Here is a 21,834-nt window from a genome sequence, read left to right on the forward strand (position 1 = left end):
TAATGAGTATTGGGAGATCCTTATCTAATGGCAGATGTTGGTTCAGGCATGTTGGATTTAGGATAGGACTAGTTGGTTCGGGCATGTTGGATTTAGGATAGGACTAGTTGGTTCAGGCATGTTGGATTTAGGATAGGACTAGTTGGTTCAGGCATGTTGGATTTAGGATAGGACTATTTGGTTCAGGCATGTTGGATTTAGGATAGGATTAGTTGGTTCAGGCATGTTGGATTTAGGATAGAATTAGTTGGTTCGGGCATGTTGGATTTAGGATAGCACTAGTTGGTTCAGGAATGTTGGATTTAGGATAGGACTAGTTGGTTCAGGCATGTTGCCTCAGTTGATAGGAGTGGTGCCTTGCAGCGCTGGGGTCCATGGTTAGAATCTGACCAAGATCTGACAACAGACATCTGCATGGAGTTTGTATGTTCTCCCAGTGTTTGTGTGGGTTTCCTCACATAAAGATAGGGAACTTAGATTGTGAGCCCCACTGGGGACAGCAAGTGGTAATAAAGTCTATAATGCACTGCGGAATATGTCAGCATTATTTAAGTAGTAAAACAAAAATATAAAATTAAACATCTGCCCATGGCTTATTCTTCGAGCATGCATGTGTATTCAACCGGTGGGAGAAATAGGTTTTGTAACAATTATAAGTGTACATACAGAGCTATGTTAAGTATGGCTTGTCAGCAGGGCGTTAAAGAAGAACTTTCAATAAAATATTATTCTCCGAAAGGTACATGATAAAATCTGTAGTGAATGTAATCTTCTCATCAGTGACTGTATTTTTTATCTATCCCCTCCCTTCTGATCCTCATTACAGATTAAATCATGTAGGTCAGAGAATAACATTTTTTGGTGGGAGTTCTTCTTTAAAGGGATTGGCAGATTGTACGAACCCCCCCCCCCCAAAAAAAAAAAAGAAAATAAATAAATAAACAAATAAATAAATAAAGCACAGCAAATATCCTTAAAGTGGTTATCCCATGACCAATGTAAAAAATGAAAACCAGGCATCATATAGTGCAGGACAATCTCTTTCTAACAAAGCTAGAACCACCCCTGTACCTCACATGGATCCAGAGATCTCCCTATTTATTGCTCTGCTACCGTTATATCAGTCTGGCAGCTCAGGGGGAGTGTCTTTTCTATGCTGCTAAGGGGGTGTGCCCATGCTCTCCCTATCACAGCTCAGGAGGCGTGTCCACGCTCTCCCTATCACAGCTCAGGAGGCAGTTGAAGAATGAAACTGAGCATGTGTGGCCTTCTCAGTGAGCAGGTCAAAGAAATAAGATACTGTAAAAATCATACAGCGGGTAGCACTATACAGATATATTTTATTGAATAATTCAGTGGCTATGCTAAATTTTTTATTACATGCAATTACAAAAGTATTCAGATCCAGGTGCTCTTTTGAAAGCTGTAGAATATTTTTTGTATGACAACTCCTTTAACATAATAGAACACAAAAAGAGCTATTAAAATCCCCCACCAATCCAGCTCTCAGATACTTTAGTGGGTGGTTTGGCACTTCATCACTGGCAGCTTGTTAACAAAGACCATTGGGCTTGACAAAATGAGTATACATTTTTTTTACTTTAGAGAATTTGCTGTGTTTTTTTTTTTCTGTCATGTGGCATCATCACTTATGGTCCAGCAGGGACAGGAGCCGTGGTGCTAGTACTGCCTGACACGTGTTATGTTGAGGATTTTGATGTACTTTTGCCACAATCTCACCCTGCATTGCAAAGGGTGAAATCCACTCTAAAAATCGGCATAAAAATATGACATGCTACGTATTTCAATTCAATTTCTGCACGGAAACAATACACAAAGTGTGCGTGAGATTTGTCAAATCTCATTCACTTGCTGATACTGTATAAAAAATAGTTTTTTCTCAAAAATCTGCATGGAAAATCCATGCATAATCCAAAACATGTGTAAGTACCCTTAAAGTATAACTGTCGTATTTTTTTTTTTTGGAGTATTGGATTGTGGTGATTAATATCTCTTTGGTGGCCCTATTTCAACTTTTCACTGTGCATTCAATTACCCCTTCCACATTTTTGTCCCCTGTACTGCCTACTTTTACCTGTGCTTAAAATAGGGTTGCTAGGCATGGTCCGTGCAAGGTCACATTACTGACAGCCAGGGACTGTAAGTAAATGATTAAAGCCAGGTCCTCCCCAGCAGCTGATAACAGTGCCTGGGCTGTGTGCACTTCTCCCTGTCCCTGCGCTTGGCAGACGCTCCCTCACTCAGCAGAGCTGGAGAATGCAGAGTTGGAGAATGCAGAGTTGGAGCAGCGCAGAGCAGGGAAGGAAGATCTGCCATCTGCTCAGTGTATAAATAAAAGCAACATGTGGTAAGAGGACCCCTTTGTGCTGCAGGAGATTAACCCTTTAGGAGGGAGGGCTCTGGTTACTGACACTTTTGGACGGCTATTGTTACTGGCTAGTGAGGGCAAGCGGGATTAGCCTCAGGGTGAGGGCAGTGGCGGCCATCTTAACTGAATAGTGAAATTGCAGTTTTATGCAGACTGGTTGCTAAGGGCTGAATCTTATTAAATATGGGGTAAGTCAGTCTAATAGTAACTGATTCTGGAATATCATGTTATTAGTAACTACATATATGAAAATTGAAATTAGGGTCTAAGTGTGACAGTTATCCTTTAAGGGTTTTTTAGGTTACCAGTGTGTGCTCGGTTAGGATTAGACTCCCTTCATTGTTTATTGAGACATAGTGATCTCTTCTGCTGATGGGTGGAGGGTGGACCCCAAGGATACTTAAAAACTTGAAAGGGATTGTCCCATTAAAACAGAATATCCACAGCATAGGGGATGTCTGGTTGACGGTTTCTGACCGCTAGGGCCCCCACCAATCATGAATACGGGGGCCTGTGCTCCCCCATTTGAATATAGCAGCTGTCATGCATGCACGCTGCCACTCCATACTGCTCTTTGGGACTAGTGGCGATAGCCGATCGCCTGTACTCTATTTTCAGCAGTCCTGTAGTGTTGAATGGAGAGGTGGACATGCAGTTGCTTTGGCTATTCCATTCAAATGGGGAGCATGGACCTCCATTCTTGTGATTGGCAGGGACTCCATCGGTTGGACTCCTGTCTATCCCGTGAATAGAGGATGAGTTGTAGTAATAGAACTATTAATTATTAAGAACTATTTATTTAGCTGAGAATTATTACTATATTACATATACAGTTCTTATTAAAGCTTCATTGAATTCAATAACTGTCAAAAACAAGGATGGAACTGCACGGTGTATTTTTAGTATACAGTAGGGCTGCACGATATGGGAATTTGGTGCGATTGCGATAAGGGCCCTAAAAATTGCGATAACGATATGCGATGCGATATTTTAAGGGAATTGTGCTAGAGGTCTATTTGCTTGGATTTTCAAAGCAAAAGCACACAGAAATTACTGATAATGCTGAAATGTAGTTAAGCTTAACTCAAGAACTGAAATGCACAGTGTTTTTCAAAATAAAACATCTTTTACTAAATTAAATAACATATTTGCATTACTGCAAAAGTACAAAATACAAAACTTGCCATTTTCTTAATAGCACTGCACAGAACAGATAAACAGAATAAATAGAAGAACGTTTGTTCATTAAAATAACGACTTGCCTCCAGCCCCTCCTCCCTCCCCGCACTGTAACTGATGTATCGCCGGCTGCGCTGTGCAACATAGCGGCCGGCGATACATCCGTGTCAGCCACGTAAAAAGTCAACCATCGCTTTATAAGATGCACTGCCATTTTCCCCCCACTTTTGGGGGAGAAAAAGTTTGTCTTATAAAGCGAAAAAATTTGGTAATACAATTGCAGCATTTTTGGGTTGGCCAATTGGCGATTGCGATATGGCGATTTATTGCGATTGCTTTGGCGATATATTGTGCAGGCCTAGTATGCAGAATCCATTATGCGGGACTTCAGAATGAGCATAGAGGACAACTTGTAAATGCTTTTTTTGTGTAATATTTTGTTGTGTTGTATGTTTCCTTTTTAGAAAAAAGCTTGGAAAGACCATAAAAGAGAGTGTTTGTGCCTGAAGAGCATCTCACCAAATGTTCCTACTGACTCTGTCAGGCTTGTCGCTAAAATTATCTTTAAACTGGTGAGTTGAAAACTCATTTGCTATTATTATAATTGCTGAATATCCATATACACAGATATGACAATATTGGAGGTTTTCATCTGTCTCTGGAGAAAGCCATCAAGAAAAATTGCTAAATCTACAGAACATAATTTGTATTTTTACAAGGGCTTTTGGCTGTCCCTTTATACAGTTTCTATCATAGTGGATGCTTACGTGTTACTCAGGACTCTTCATCATTATCCTTCAAAGCTTATAGTAAAAGTATTCACTACTTGAATACAGTTTACTCCAATACTCATTGCACTGAACCTTGACCAAGCTCTGTCGCTGTTCGCTTCATACTTATACACTATTAGTATTTTAGAAAGTAATTGACTTAACGGTTACTCTTTTTGTTATGACCTCCTTCTTTGTGCTGCTCATACCTTCAAGAGTTTACCTATGTTTCTCAGCTTCTCTAGAATTCTATATAACATGCCACTTGTCACTCCCTTTCTCTTTCAACCTTCTAAACAATTTCAGGCAAGCTTGTAAAGTGGTGCACATTGTCACTGGTCCCATATACTGTACTCACGACAACCACCTCCTGTGGCCCGGTGGTTGCCTTCTAGTGCTGCAGTCCTCAATTGGAATCCAAATGAGGGCAATATCTGTCAAGATAGTGTGTCCAAGATAGTAAAATATATAAGCAACATAAATTAACTTTCGTTGTATCTCTATACCTGTCTTTAGGCATGCTAATCTGAGTAGTTTGCCTTAAGATATGCTGCCATGCCCAAGTGAGACATATTTTTGTGCTAAATTATCTGCAGCAGCAATAGACTTTCCTATATTGTCCACCAGTGATGGCCAGTTCGCAGTGTTCGCCAACGAACACATGCGGGCTGCCATCTTAACTCACAAGTCCGGCGATGCACAGGTAAGCCCTTACCTGTGCCTGCTCCGCGAGCCGGTCTGAAATCAAATGCGGTCACCGGGAGCAGGCAATTCCGAGAACAGCCGCCGGGGGCCTTCATCGGGCTGTTCTCAGAACTGCCTGCTCCCAGTGACCGCATTGATTTCAGAACGTCTCGAGGCACAGGCACAGGTAAGGGCTTACCTGTGCATCGCCGGACTTGTGAGTTAAGATGGCAGCCCGCATGTGTTCGTTGGCGAACACTGCAAACTGGCCATCACTGTTATCCACTATATATACCTGTGCCAACTTTTATACCTTTTACCATAAAGTATTTTGGTTTATGGGTATGGTCCTGATCTAGTTCAGCTCTCAGACTCTACCTCTGATAACAGTGATTGACTGTAGCGTTCACATGTTGTATACTGCCATGTCATCACTGCAGTTGTAGAAGTAGGTAGAAGGTCGCACTCAAGGGCCAGGTCTTGGCAGCACCACCTATTTGAAGTGACTCCCTATGAGTCAAGATTAGACTTTCCAACAAGCCTTGGGATTTCACACGTACCATGGAGCATTTCCAGTAAGTCTCTATAGAGGACTGGTCTCTTTAAGAGATTAAAGGGGTTGTCCCACTTTGCTTTTTCAGTCTTACGAGCAGTAAATGTCCTGATAACTTCCTGGTTTGGCTCAGGCAGTTGAGTGAAGGCCGGCCACGCCTCCTCATGACTCACCCTGAGAGTTCAGTCCTTGCGTGCTCGTTCATGTGGATGAGTCATCCTTCTGGAGCCTGCAGAGTATGTAAAGCCCATCCTCCTGCTGGGGAATCACTCAGTGACCACTGACCAATGCTAGTGAACTAATGTAGTAACTTGTGGCTGTCCTGCAGTCTAATACACTTTTACACATAAAACCTGTGTTACAAACCCATTCTGTGCAGCAAAAACAATAAATCACTACAGCCCAAATGCATGTTAGCTAGTAGCCATATGATCTGTGCTAGATATAGATAGATATATTCACTGACTTATTACCCAGCTTTCCCGGTGTACAATATTATCACTGACTTATTACCCAGCTTTCCCGGTGTACAATATTATCACTGACTTATTACCCAGCTTTCCCGGTGAACAATATTATTACAGACTTATTACCCAGCTTTCCCGGTATCAGATATTATCACTGACTTATTACCCAGCTTTCCCGGTGTCAGATATTATTACAGACTTATTACCTAGCTTTCCCGGTGTACAATAATATTGTACACCGGGAAAGCTGGGTAATAAGTCAGTGATAATATCTGATACCGGGAAAGCTGGGTAATAAGTCAGCGATAATATTGTTCACCGGGAAAGCTGGGTAATAAGTCAGTGATAATATCTGATACCGGGAAAGCTGGGTAATAAGTCTGTAATATTATTGTACACCGGGAAAGCTGGGTAATAAGTCTTATAGACTTATTACCCAGCTTTCCCGGTGTCTGATATTATCACTGACCTATTACCCAGCTTATGGGGGGGGATCTGTGGATGGCACTTATGGGGTGGGGGGATCTGTGGATGGCACTTATGTGGTGGGGGGATCTGTGGATGGCACTTATGGGGTGGGGGGGGATCTGTGGATGGCACTTATGGGGTGGGGGGGGATCTGTGGATGGCACTTATGGGGTGGGGGGATCTGTGGATGGCACTTATGGGGTGGGGGGCATCTGTGGATTGCCGCCTGGACTCCTTCTGGGCACCAGAGAGCACGGCGTCCTCTGTTGCTATGACGCCGTGCGCTCCCTCCTGCCGCTGGAATACAGTGATACTCTCTTATAGATCATAGCAGTATATCACTGTATTCCGGCTGCAGTAATGTCTCTATATAACGCCCACAGTAATGACCCCCAACTGCCCCCGGTAATGTTCATGCCCCCAGTAATGTCCTATAGTGTCAACAGTAATTTCCCTCCACTGCCCCCAGTAATGTTCCCATAGTGCCCACAGTAAAGTGCACCTAGTAATCTCCCTATAGTGCCCATAGTAACTTCCTCCACTGCCCCCAGTAATCTCCCTTCAATGCACCCAGTAATCTCCCTATAGTGCCCATAGTAACTTTCCAAACTGCCCCCAGTAATGTCCCTACACTGCACCCACAGGCTGTCATCAGAAGATTACTAGCACTGGCGGCGGGCCAAGTCACTTACATGAAGCCCGCCCCGCCGGTCACCAGCAGCCTCTTGCTGAAGCTCCCAGGCGGCTCGCCGACAGCACTCATGGTTATGAGGTAAGAACTACCACAGGACCGGAGTAGAAGGACATGCTGCGTCCCGTCCAATGGCCGCCAGCTGATTGGACGCTCAGCATGACGTCACAGCCCGTCCCGTTGCCTCTGCAGATGCGGCGGCTGGAGCTGCAAATGTCGCCGGGCAAGGTATAGGAGGAGATGCTGGGGCTCCTGCTGACTTTGTCACAAGGTTCGGGGCAGTGGTAGTTTGATTCAGGACCCTGGCCCCGGATAAAAAGCATATAGATCATAGCAGTATATCACTGTATTCCGGCGGCAGGAGGGAGCGCACGGCGTCCTCGGTTGCTATGACGCCGTGCGCTCCCTCCTGCTGCCGGAATACAGTGATACTCTCTTATAGATCATAGCAGTATATCACTGTATTCCGGCGGCAGGAGGGAGCGCACGGTGTCCTCGGTTGCTATGACGCTGTGCGCTCCCTCCTGCTGCCAGAAAACAGTAATACATTGCTATGATTGGGCGCCCGCGCAAAACTATGGGACGTGCGCGCTCACAGTGTGAGGGAGAGGCCGGCTGTAGGATCGCAATAGTTACCAGTGCGCAGGTGCGGCATGGATGCGGCCGGCGAGATGTGGCCGTATCCATGGGATACCAGCACAAACAAAGGAGAGAGAAAGGAGCGTTTTTAGGCTGAATGCTAAGTTTTTTTTAATTACATGTATTGGAAGAAATGTTCAGTGGGGGGCAATGATTTAATGTAACCGTATTTAATGAAGTGGGACAACCCCTTTAAGCACCCTGCCTAAGCCACATAGGGCCTTAAAAAGTTCAGTTATAGAGTTACATTAATATATGCGGCTTGTATATGCTATGACATTGCAGTCCTCCCTGACCTTAATCTCATGAGCCTTTGTGAGAATAAAGGGGAAAACAAGAGTGAATACATTAAATAAAGATAAATGCAAAATGTGTAGATACATAAGGAAAAATAAATAAATAAATAGGATAAACCGTGGGTAGCTTAAATAACTATAATGGGGAAAATAGGAAAATATTAATAAGTAAAGGGCATTATAAAATGACTTTTCAGCCGGCATAGTGTCTTAGGGGACTAGATAAAATAGTAAAAACAATAATGGCAAAAAAATTAGAAGAAAAACAACAAAGAATAAGCCATCAGTATCTAATTGTTGGGGTCCAACATCTGTGCAGTACATGGACTGACCAGCATCAGTTAAATAGCATTAGTAAAGAGGTTTGGTGATCAATATCAGATCAGCTGTTTGAAGAAACTGTGGCTCCTGTATGAGCACTGCATTCTCTTCACTGTTTACCTGCTCGCCGTCTGCAATGCAGCGGCAGGCAGTGGAATTACAGCACCTCCGTCCCATTCGGACCCCCAATGATCTGAGTATAGGTTATCAATATCAGAAACCAGACAACCCCTTTAAGGTCTGGGAAGAATGAAACATCCCAGCGTTTACAAGCTAATGTAACGCTATAACTGAACTAATAAAGCTCTGTAATTCACCTGGCATACAATTTGGTACAAGGAGGTAAGTACAGCATCCTTTTTTTTTTAGTTATCCTGGGCAAGCCCTTTAATGAATGGTAACAAAAACAGACCTGCTAATGTTAATCCTTACCTTTTGGCTAAACTTTTTCTATTCTTCTAGATTTAAACTCTAGAAGTATCATGTATATTTGTTTTGTAAATGAGCAAGATGTGTTCTTACTTCCTTATTTTTTTGTGGCAGCTTGAACAACCAGACTGCACATCAGAAGAACTGTATTCAATAAATGATCTTCAGTCACGTAAGTTTCTCAGTATTTTTTATGATTTTTGTACGTAACCGAAGTAATTGTTCTTAAAATAACAAACTTATTAGACCACATTAGATTATCTAATATTCATTATTTACTGTGGGTTTTGAATATATACCATGTTTTTCGCCCCCATAAGACGCACCTAGGTTTTAGAGGAGGAAAATAGGAAATTTTTTTATTTTTTATTAGACCTAAGATCAGAGTCCCAATCAGAACCCCGATGTTTATAAAACCACCAATGTTAGTAAGACCCCATTCAGACCTCAGCTCAAACCCCCGATGTTCATAAGACCCCCGATCAGACCCCCAATCAGACCTCAGATCTGACCCCAACGTGAAAGACCCCCAATCAGACCTCAGATCAGAGCCCCAATGTGAATAAGTCCCCCCATTCAGGCCCCAGATCATCTCACACAAAAAAATATAAGGCTTATTTTACACGAACGTGTGCGCTCCGTGGCCGTAATGCGGGCCGCATTTGCGGATCCGCAATACACGGGCACCGTTCCGTGTGCATTCCGCATCACGGATGCGGACCCATTCACTTCAGTGGGTCCGCAAATCTGGAGATGCGGAATGGTGCGGTACGGAAGCACGGAACGGAACCCTACGGAAGCACTACGGAGTGCTTCCGTGGGGTATCGTCCTGTACTTCCGTTCCGCAAAAAGATAGAAGATCTCCTATCTTTTTGCAGAACGGTCGGATCGCAGACCCATTAAAGTGAATGGGTCTGCGACCTGCTGTGGCTGCCCCACGGTGGATGTTCGTGCATTGCAGCCCGCAATTTGCGGGCCGCAGCACGGCCACGGGGCGCACACGTTCATGTGCAAGAGGCCTAAATCAACTTGCCTCTCCCACTCTGGCCACCGCTGCTCCTGAGAACCAGTGCTCTTCCTAGTCTTCCTGCTGTGCTATATATGTGTGTACGCACACATAGAATCACGTGCACGTGATTCTGGACACATAAGCTAATTAGACTGGGGAGCCCAGCACTGGCTTAATAAGGAAATTGTAATTATCATCTGTGCAATGGTTGTATTCACATTAAGGGAGGCAAGATGAAATTAAAAAATACATCTCGAAAAACCCCTTTAATAATTACAGGTCTCATGTTTTTATAATAATTTAAGTACACAATACGGATTTCTCTGTAAATTAAAATGTAGAATTTTACTGTTTACTTTGTAACTACCGTATTTTTCGCCCTATAAGACGCACCTGCACATAAGATGCACCTAGATTTTAGAGGAGGAAAATAAGAAAAATAATATTTTTAACCAAAGTTGTGTTAAAATAATATTGACACATTATAGATTATGGGGGGGGGGGGATCTGCTGCTGACACAATATTATGGGGGGATCTGCTGATGACACCCGGTTATTACGAGTGAGGTCACTTTATTAGGAGTGGGGTCAATTTATTAGGAGTGGGGTCAATTTATTAGGAGTGGGGTCACTTTATTAGGGGGGTCAATTTATTGGGGTGGGGACACTTTATTGGGGGGGGGGGGGGGTCACTTTGCCCTGACTGGGGTGTAGACAGACAGACAGAAGGCCATGGTCAAATGAGGACAAGTTTTCAGGCTCTGAATGTCAATTCACGGACAAGCAGTTATTGGCATACCTAAAACAGAAAATCATACCTAAAACGCTATAGGCGCAGGCAGTGTGACGGAGACGAGAGGCGGAGCAGGCATGTGTGACACGTAAGTCTGCTCCGCCTCTCTTTCTGCCTGCTCTTGCGCTGAGCGCTCCAACTTTCCTCCTCCTCCCTCCGCCGTAGCAGCGCTTCGGGCCGGCCGGTCCCTACACCCAGCACATGCTGAGGCCGGCTGGTCCCCACCACGGACAGCCCGCATAGCCGACCAGCCTCTGCATCACCATATGCAGCCCGGTCGGTTCCAGTCTAGGAACACCCGCAGCGCATCCGGCTCCTACCAAGCACCACAAGCGCGCCCGGATCGCAGCGGCCGTTTGATCGCATCGCAGCACAGCAGGTACAGTGACCTCACAAGCTCTGGACATTCTTTTTTCCCATATATTCACCCCATAAGATGCACTAACTTTTCCCCCCCATTTTTTTGGGGGGGGGCGGCGCGTCTTATATGCCGAAAAATACGGTATGTTGTATTAGTGCCCTTTTACATTAGCATGTGATTGGGCCCATTATTATGGATGAACATTCTTGTAAATTTGCTAGCAATCATCTGATAAATGTACAAATGCTAGTTTTTCAGCTTATCAGATCATTTAGGCGAGCATGAAAGTGATCGCTGGTCGGAAGCACACCTCTCAGTTTAAACCAGGGATGCGCTGCTGACATAATCTAAATTATGATGGATGAAAAATAACATGGTCTTTGTCAAGCCTTTTTAACCTGTATTCATCTATGTGTTGTTTTTTTTAAACTCTAATGTTTATTAACAACTTTATAAAGAATACAGAACCTGCAATATAGTAAGGTGCAAGTTATGGTGTCATAGTAACAAATTATGTATATAACGCCAACAACAGAGCCCGCCAATCCAAGCTGAGGGTCGACTGTCTTATAGTATAATGTACAGGTCCTCCCAGCACTATGCTAAATTATGCTAAAGTGAAATAAAAAAATATAAAGAGAAAAGGGGAAAAGAAAAAGGGTATGGGAAAGAAAGCGGAGAGGAAGAGAGAAAGAAAAAGGGGGAATTGGTAGGGGGCAGTGGAAATCCAACAGTCACAGAAGGCAAGGTTCTAAGTATCACATCTATGACCAACACAACCTCCTATTCTCAGCATAGCCAATCAAGAAAGTTGTCCAGGGAAGCCACAGTTGTTCTACTTGGTATGATCCATCTTGGTCTTCTGCCATAAATGACTCCATGTGATTCAATTCAGGCAACTTAGCCTGACAAGCTATAGGCAATCATAGGCAGACAAAATTTGTGACAGCCCAAGTGTTAGTTAGTAATATTCATATAGCATCAGTGGTACTTATACCTAGGCGGTTGATAAAGACTTTTTTTTCCAGCCCAAAATGTGATTGCAGTAGACTAGAAAAAACACTTGACTGCACTTGAGCCGATTTAGGAGACTCATCTCAATATATTGGTTCTTTTGCAATCAGAATTTCTCTTATGAATTGTCAATTTCTAGCACATTTTTATTTTCTAAGAATTCTTAGGGAATCAAATGATAATCATAATGTAATAATAACGAGCTGAAGTGCAGAATATGTTGTAAAATACCTAGTTAATTGACATGTGGCATCTGATTTTACATCTGTTTTACTCCTGGAAATTCCTATTACAGTAAGACCATACTGTATTCAAGTACCTGTGTCTATATTCCTCCCACTCTTTGGCCCACCTGTAACTCTCCCCCACTTTAACCCTACCCAGATTTCAAAGATCTGAATGAAGACATGAAACAAGGCCTGGGGCATCTCGCAGCAACATTAGAGCAATACCTAAAGAAAGAAATCCCAGACTCTTCCAAGCTCCCACCTGGATTCCAGACACTTGAGTATTTCTGCAAAGTAAGTGCCAAGTCTAAATTTGTAAGAAGGTTGAATTCTGTGTGATGTAATGCAGTTTTCGGTTGTTGAAATCTACAGACAGTCATGAAGGTGTGCGTGTAAGGTATAAGACATAGTTCCTTTTAACTCTAGAAAAGTAGCCAAGGGACTCTCTTCATCAACGTGTTTATTTGTCAGTGCCAATGATTAATTGTGGTAGTAAAGCTTCTGTTTAGTAAGGATCTTTAATTAAAATGCAAGTTGTCTGAAGGTCTACAAAGGAATCTGTTTTCTTCAAACGATAAAAATTCACTTTTATCAAACTATCGTGGGAATTATATTAAGGGATAGTCAAATGAAAATAAAATTGATGGTATTTTTATAATACAGAAAGGCTCAGATTGGCCCACAGGGAGCAGGTGAGTCCTTCAGTGGGCCCATGTGTAACGGTGGGTTCTTAGTCCCCCACCGCCTGCAGAAATGGCACATGGCTCAATACCGTAGATTGACTGAATTACATATAAATAGGCAGCATAGAACATCTCAAACAGTCTATGTGTCTATATTAAAAACTGCGTAGGTAATCAAATAAACTAGCCATTATAGATGCACCAGGTGGCTTTGATGACTTCTGGGTACAGAAACAGGCAAGCCAGTATCCTTTTTACCAAGAAACCCGTCTTCTTGAAGTCGCTGCTAAGAGACATTATCAGGGGCAGACTGGGCATGGAGCCTACAGGGAAATTTCCCTGTGGGCTGATGTCCAGGGGGCCACCTGGGCCCTCCTCAGGCAACCGGGTACAAAACGATCTGACACTCCCAGTATTACTTAACCATGGGAGCATGTTATGTACCCGGCCAAGTACCTCAGATGCCCTACTCAATTAAACTATATCACCATTATCAGGATGGCGATGCAGTGGAATACTACCCATAGCTTCCTGACCTGACGTTCACACTCATAGAAAACTGGCTATTAGGTTTGAAGCCTATGAGGCAGTGTACAGATGGTATGGCTGATCTTATCTACTTGTGTTCGTCCTGATTACTTGTGTTGTACCACCTGCTGTCAATTTGGTAGGGCCACTTTTAGTATTTTTTTCCAGGGCCATTTTAAGTTGCTAGTCCGTCCCTGGTCCTGATCAACACACTGTCAGAATATTTATACTGCACTGATTAACAGTCTATATTCTTTCTGTAAATAAATTGGAATCTGTAAGGGAGAAGTTTCTAACTTATTATCACAAAGACTAAGCCAATAGGAGCTCGTGATCTGCGCTAAGTTTGACCACAAAAATAAGTCATTGGTAAATCAAAATATATATTTATTAAAATAATAATAATACAGTGCAAATTAATCAAATGTCAAATCGGTGACAATAAAATTATGAAAATTAATTAATGATATGCAATCTTTTAAGAAAGCCAAAATAACCTATAGGATATACATATATTCCTTACAATTTCTTATTGTGATAATACCCTACAATATATTTTTAATTACTTTGCTACCTGATTTCTCTCAGCCGATAGATGTCTCAGAATAAACTCATGTCTGATTTATATCATTTTATATATATATATATATATATATATATATATATAAAATATCAACCATACATGCATAGAACTGAACTCAGTTCCTTGGAGATGATACTGTGATATAAGAATAATTTTCAACAGTATGTATTAATCTCCCTGCATTGGAAAAAGTTAGAATGATACTGCAGTTACAAACCAGCCTTATTCCAAAACAGATTCTACACCCAAAATATGGTTAATTGAATATATATATATATGTGCAAATATATTATTTTCGTTCACCTATAGAATATAGGAAAGTTTATACTATACCAGTGTATCGGCTGGCAGAAATCAGTTTCAAGATTCAGGACTATAGACTGGTCTGGTCCTATTTGTTCCTGGACGGTTGTGTCCTCCTTGAAAAGATTGAGGAATGGAATGATGTTCTCAAGGAATGGGTGTATCCCCCTTGATGACTGGATAGGTGGTCCTAGTTCACCTGATGGTTCTGATGACTTCCTCAGGTAGGTGGATCAGATGGCCTCCCCTCTGTCAGCTCATGCCACCTTTTTATCCCATTCAAAAATGGGATTGGTCTGGTTTGATCATTTACTAGTGACATCACAAATGTTAATTTCCCCAACTATTTTGTAATACGTCTTAATTTTTACTCTACCACTAGATGGCACTAGGGCTCTATGTAAAAAGTTTTGACACTTATAGCTATTTCCTATATTTTCCCTTTTAATTTGAAGAAGGAATCATCTTTAACTGGGATTTTAGACAGAACTTTTAGAACAATAGAATTTCAATATAAAGGTGTATCCAGGATTAGACCTCTATTCTCAAGGACTTGTAGGTACACAACTCCTAGACATGACTAAACACCTTTCCTAGTCATTGTGATAAAACAGGATTCAAGTGATACTTTGCCCTTTGTCTTGATGAAGACATTGTTTGCTTATGGACATCTGTGTTTACAATCCCCCCTTCCCGAGATCTTCTGATAAACAGATAATTTATCTTCACACCAGTCTCACTCTCTGACATAGCACTCTGAAACTACATTGGAATTTCCACCTCAGTTCTAACACGAAATGGATATCCCTTTATCAAACTTCTAGTTATATAAAACACCCAATTTTATAACATATCATATAAAAACAAAACAAAATCTATTCATATGAGAATTAATATATAAATTACAATGATTACTAAATTATATTCTTTTTACTCACTGAAAATAAACTAAAACTCATGATATGTGCTAAACACCCTCCTCTCAAGAGAATACTTATACAAACATTTCTGCACAAATCCTTTATCTCGGAGTTAGGGATTCTAAGTCCAAAGGGTTTGAACTCATATTGCCCTTTTGACAAAATCAGACAAGATGGCTTCTCCTAATGTTCATTTCCATATATCTGTATAGGCCTATCCAATAGTTCTGACAGCACATATTGCAGCATCATGCTGTTGCCTTCCATTATGTAAGCATGGGTTCCTGACTCCGATATCTCAGAGGGCCCAAGTCCAAGGCAGGAGCCAGTTAGCAAAATACTTGGTGCAGTTTTAAGGTACAGTGAGCCTCCAGAATCAGTTTTACTGGTCAGCGCACCTCAGTCCGACACTGAAAAAGTGTTATTCAAACGTACTAGGCAAGTACTATTCCCTGTGTGTGGAGGGCAACTGTTGGGAATTGCATAGACTTGCATGTTTTTGTAGAGTTTATTATAGCCTGATGTTGCGTGGCCAGGGTTTTTCAGTTATTTTTTTTTTTGTAACTTCTTTAATGCCTTTCTAATATTCTCTGATCAAAACTATCTCTTTTATTAAAGGCCATATTACACTGGACAATTCTCGGGTCAGTTATTGGCGAAAGTGTTCATAGGAAGGTTTGTGCCCAATAATCAGCCCATGTAATTGTAGTGCAGATCAGCCGATAAATAAGTAAACTCTTGTTTTTCAGTTGCTTGCGTTGGTTAGGCAACATCAAAGCTGCTCACTTATTGGCAGCACTTTGCAAAATCAAAACACAAAGTTAGTCAGCACGTCCTGTAAAATAAAATAAATGTGCAGATACATGTCACCATGGCTAAAAATGCAACAGTAAAGCCAAAAACAATGTAACATCACTCTGCAAATATAGAATCTATAAACTAATGCTGTATTCATGAATGATGTAACTGGCAAATATATTTTGATCAAAATGTGCTCATCTACCACAGCAAGGCGACCTCCTTTAGATGGGACCCTACTCTATAATGACTCCTATTCTTGTGCCAACAGGCCTCAAATGAATTCAGTGAAAGTAGGGTCTAGCTATATGCTGCATTAATTAAAAAAACAGAACCTTGTCCTGTGTAATCAGGGGTGTGCTGCTGATTATCGATACAGGCGAATGAGGGAGGTACAATCACTGTAGCAATTATTGCTCCCCAATACAGTATATTTTGCAATTGCCAATGTAATAGGTCAAAGCAAACGATCGGCGATTGAAGCGATGATTGGTGCTTGACCATCCCAAATATCGGCCAGTGTAATACCTCCCTAAGACTTCTCTTTTCAGTTCTTATGTTATTTTATTATGTTGATGGTACAGCATGTACTTTGATCAGGCCTCATCATAATATGGTATTACCTCTCAAACTGCTGCACTTAGGCTAGTTGTCAGGGACAGTGTCCAGCTTCAGAGCATACAATAATATAAGGAATTCTGCATGGCTGTAGGTGATGGTAATTTGTAGGCCATTTTGGTGCTGAAAGGTTGTCTTTAATGAATTCCCCCACAGTGCCTATTTTGTAATGCATTTTTGCCCCCATAGGGACTAAAAAGTGACTATTTCTGGCTAAGTAATACTTGTAGAGCAATGTCGACTGATTTCTTAATGTCTTACTATTGAGGAATTTCCAGCACTTTACTGTGTGGTAGATTATTTGGTATTGAATTTGAGATTAATAGTTTTGAAACGTTTTTTTGTTATATCTGTGCATTTGTTTTGATAAAACTGTCTCTGGCATAAATGTTTATTTACATCCCACGCTTGAAATTGTCATAAACTAGAAACCAATGAAGCCTGCAAGCAAGAATGAATTGGTTAGGCACTTTAATCCAGTCCACCTCTTTTATCATTTTTAGGTAAAAATTGTGTTTATACACTCACCTAAAGAATTATTAGGAACACCATACTAATACGGTGTTGGACCCCCTTTTGCCTTCACAACTGCCTTAATTCTACATGGCATTGATTCAACAAGGTGCTGATAGCATTCTTTAGAAATGTTGGCCCATATTGATAGGATAGCATCTTGCAGTTGATAGAGATTTGAGGGATGCACATCCAGGGCACAAAGCTCCCGTTCCACCACATCCCAAAGATGCTCTATTGGGCTCTATTGGGTTGAGATCTGATGACTTTTTGGGCCATTTTAGTACAGTGAACTCATTGTCATGTTCAAGAAACCAATTTGAAATGATTCGAGCTTTGTGACATGGTGCATTATCCAGCTGGAAGTAGCCATCAGAGGATGGATACATGTTCTCACTCTGTTTACGCCAAATTCGGACTCTACCATTTGAATGTCTCAACAGAAATCGAGACTCATCAGACCAGGCAACATTTTTCCAGTCTTCAACAGTCCAATTTTGGTGAGCTCGTGCAAATTGTAGCGTCTTTTTCCTATTTGTAGTGGAGATGAGTGGTACCCGGTGGGGTCTTCTGCTGTTGTAGCCCATCCGCCTCTAGATTGTGTGTGTTGTGGCTTCACAAATGCTTTGCTGCATACCTCGGTTGTAACGAGTGGTTATTTCAGTCAACGTTGCTCTTCTATCAGCTTGAATCAGTCGGCCCATTCTCCTCTGACCTCTAGCATCCACAAGGCATTTTTGCCCACAGGACTGCCGCATACTGGATGTTTTTCCCTTTTCACACCATTCTTTGTAAACCCTAGAAATGGTTGTGCGTGAAAATCCCAGTAACTGAGCAGATTGTGAAATACTCAGACCGGCCCGTCTGGCACCAACAACCATGCCACGCTCAAAATTGCTTAAATCACCTTTCTTTCCCATTCTGACATTCAGTTTGGAGTTCAGGAGATTGTCTTGACCAGGACCACACCCCTAAATGCATTGAAGCAACTGCCTTGTGATTGGTTGACTAGATAATTGCATTAATGAGAAATAGAACAGGTGTTCCTAATAATTCTTTAGGTGAGTGTAGTACAGATTATTGCAGATTTCTTACCTGACAATTGCTTATAACTATGGATTATGTCAGACTAATGGTCAGCTTTAAACATTTGATCATCTGATATCGAGGAAGCAATCACATAAGTATTCAATATAGATTTCTTACAGAGCATCTGTCAACATAATCGACCCTATTAATTCTGCCATATTGCCTGGTAGGATTGTTCATGATGACCAAAATGATAACTTTCTTTTGTCTCTAGGGTTAATATTTGCAGATTTCACCTTTTTTATATTTAGGCAAATTATCTATTTGAAGCACTAAGGGGCTGGATGTATCTCTGGGAGCACCAGTAGCCCAACACCCTTGTGCTCTCTGTACTGCCTCCCCACCTTTGATTCATAGGGTTAGACATGTTGTTTAGCCCTCTGTTCTCACATCAGCTCTGAGTAGGCCCAGTGACAACCACAGATCAGCACCTGGATCGCTTTTCATTTGCATTGGCCATTGCAAAATATATGGGGGAGCAATAATTGCTACAGTGATTGAACCTTCCTATTCAGCTGTATCAATATTCGGAGGCACACCCATGATTACTTACTAGCGATGTGCTGTTTTATTTTTCATTAATTTGCATATAAATCTGAAAATATTAACCCTAGAGAAAAAAAGAATGGTATCATTTTAGTCACCATGATCAACCCTACCAGGCTATATGCCTGATTTAAAAGGGTTGATCATGCTGACAAATGCTATTTAAGACTCCAAAATTACGCCTTCCTGGCATATCCCCAAAAAAGTCAGATCAGATTAAATTATCTGTGGAATCTTGATGGTTGTGTGTCATTTTTGACCTCTTAAATAGTTTTTAAGGACTTGCAAATGGAGAATGTCATGCTAGGTGTTTGGTAGAGATGAGCAAAGTTCTTAAAAATTTGATTTGGCTGCTTTGCCAAATTTTACTAAAATATTTGGTTTGTGCCGAGTTGCTTAGTCAAGTATGATTTTTATTTTTACCGCCATTTCAGAGAAAGTTGATTCATTTCCACAAAGCACGAGGAAATTCGGATTCCTGGGAGGTCGTGAACTTAGATTCGCTCAACACTAATGTTCGTTATTAACTGCTTGGTACCAGGGAAATACTGTAGTCAACTGAGTGTCCACTATACACTGCGTGCAGAATAATTAGGCAAATGAGTATTTTGACCACATCATCCTCTTTATGCATGTTGTCTTACTCCAAGCTGTATAGGCTCGAAAGCCTACTACCAATTAAGCATATTAGGTGATGTGCATCTCTGTAATGAGAAGGGGTGTGGTCTAATGATATCAACACCCTATATTAGGTGTGCATAATTATTAGGCAACTTCCTTTCCTTTGGCAAAATGGGTCGAAAGAAGGACTTGACAGGCTCAGAAAAGTCAAAAATAGTGAGATATCTTGCAGAGGGATGCAGCACTCTTAAAATTGCAAAGCTTCTGAAGCGTGATCATCGAACAATTAAGCGTTTCATTCAAAATAGTCAACAGGGTCGCAAGAAGCGTGTGGAAAAACCAAGGCGCAAAATAACTGCCCATGAACTGAGAAAAGTCAAGCGTGCAGCTGCCAAGATGCCACTTGCCACCAGTTTGGCCATATTTCAGAGCTGCAACATCACTGGAGTGCCCAAAAGCACAAGGTGTGCAATACTCAGAGACATGGCCAAGGTAAGAAAGGCTGAAAGACGACCACCACTGAACAAGACACACAAGCTGAAACCTCAAGAATGGGCCAAGAAATATCTCAAGACTGATTTTTCTAAGGTTTTATAGACTGATGAAATGAGAGTGAGTCTTGATGGGCCAGATGGATGGGCCCGTGGCTGGATTGGTAAAGGGCAGAGAGCTCCAGTCCGACTCAGACGCCAGCAAGGTGGAGGTGGAGTACTGGTTTGGGCTGGTATCATCAAAGATGAGCTTGTGGGGCCTTTTCGGGTTGAGGATGGAGTCAAGCTCAACTCCCAGTCCTACTGCCAGTTTCTGGAAGACACCTTCTTCAAGCAGTGGTACAGGAAGAAGTCTGCATCCTTCAAGAAAAACATGATTTTCATGCAGGACAATGCTCCATCACACGCATCCAAGTACTCCACAGCGTGGCTGGCAAGAAAGGGTATAAAAGAAGAAAATCTAATGACATGGCCTCCTTGTTCACCTGATCTGAACCCCATTGAGAACCTGTGGTCCATCATCAAATGTGAGATTTACAAGGAGGGAAAACAGTACACCTCTCTGAACAGTGTCTGGGAGGCTGTGGTTGCTGCTGCACGCAATGTTGATGGTGAACAGATCAAAACACTGACAGAATCCATGGATGGCAGGCTTTTGAGTGTCCTTGCAAAGAAAGGTGGCTATATTGGTCACTGATTTGTTTTTGTTTTGTTTTTGAATGTCAGAAATGTATATTTGTGAATGTTGAGATGTTATATTGGTTTCACTGGTAAAAATAAATAATTGAAATGGGTATATATTAGTTTTTTGTTAAGTTGCCTAATAATTATGCACAGTAATAGTCACCTGCACACACAGATATCCCCCTAAAATAGCTAAAACTAAAAACAAACTAAAAACTACTTCCAAAAATATTCAGCTTTGATATTAATGAGTTTTTTGGGTTCATTGAAAACATGGTTGTTGTTCAATAATAAAATTAATCCTCAAAAATACAACTTGCCTAATAATTCTGCACTCCCTGTACATTTGCATGTCTAGGTAACAGCAGTGTTGTTTAAAGGGTATTGACATATTTGAAAGTCATTCCTTTAGGAATATGGTTGGTATAATGTTGGTAATCTTCATTTATATAGGTCCCTGCTGATGAGCGCGCACAATCTATATATATTGGTTTGAGAGATACAATACATAAGGGTTGGCAACTGTCCAGTAATTTCTGGACCGTCAGTAAAAATTGGTGACTTTTTTCTTACGTCTGTATAAAAAAATAGATGTGTCCGTGAATTTTTTGAGGCTGGTGGTATATGACTAGATTATTTTGGGGGTAATTTTCATAGTTTTACAGCTCAAAGTAAATGCTGGTAATGAGGTGTTATCAGTATATTGAGCTACAGACATGTATTACTTATAATCTTTATCATTTATTATGGTTTTCCAATTTGTCCGTAAAAAATGTTGACTGTCCGTGATTTTAAGATAAGTTGTCTAGAAAAAAGAAAAATTCTGGTTGGCAACCCTGCATACATGGTGGTAATTTTCTGCCCCTTGTGTTGGCTGGGGAATATAAATAAAACAGCATCAGATAGTCACTCGGCCAGTATTGGAGCTAATATGAAGTGCAGTGAGCTGCAAGGTAGCTAGTAAAATGGGTTATCCCATGATTAATGTAAAAAAAGAAAACCGGAGATTATATAGTACATGACAATCTCTTTCTAACAAACCTAGAAGAAGCACTGCACCTCACATGGATCCAGAGATCTCCCCATTAATTGATCCAATTGCTTTGGTAAATTTATTTCAAGCTGGCAGCTTTGGTGGAGTGTACTTTCTCAGGGGCTGTGTCCTT

The 21,834-nt window shown here is 41.4% G+C and overlaps 1 protein-coding gene across 1 annotated transcript in view; it reads left to right on the forward strand.

Annotated features, from left to right (window-relative positions):
* Window positions 1-21,834, forward strand: part of SMYD3 (SET and MYND domain containing 3) — an 876,371-nt gene that overhangs the window by 164,086 nt on the left and 690,451 nt on the right. The window contains exons 3-5 of the mRNA XM_040429445.1: window positions 4,033-4,140; window positions 9,001-9,058; window positions 12,449-12,585. Coding sequence (XP_040285379.1) covers window positions 4,033-4,140; window positions 9,001-9,058; window positions 12,449-12,585 — 303 coding nt within the window. The remainder of the gene's footprint in view (window positions 1-4,032; window positions 4,141-9,000; window positions 9,059-12,448; window positions 12,586-21,834) is intronic.

The sequence above is a fragment of the Bufo bufo genome, chromosome 4 (assembly GCF_905171765.1).
Source record: "Bufo bufo chromosome 4, aBufBuf1.1, whole genome shotgun sequence".
NCBI classification, from domain to species: domain Eukaryota; kingdom Metazoa; phylum Chordata; class Amphibia; order Anura; family Bufonidae; genus Bufo; species Bufo bufo.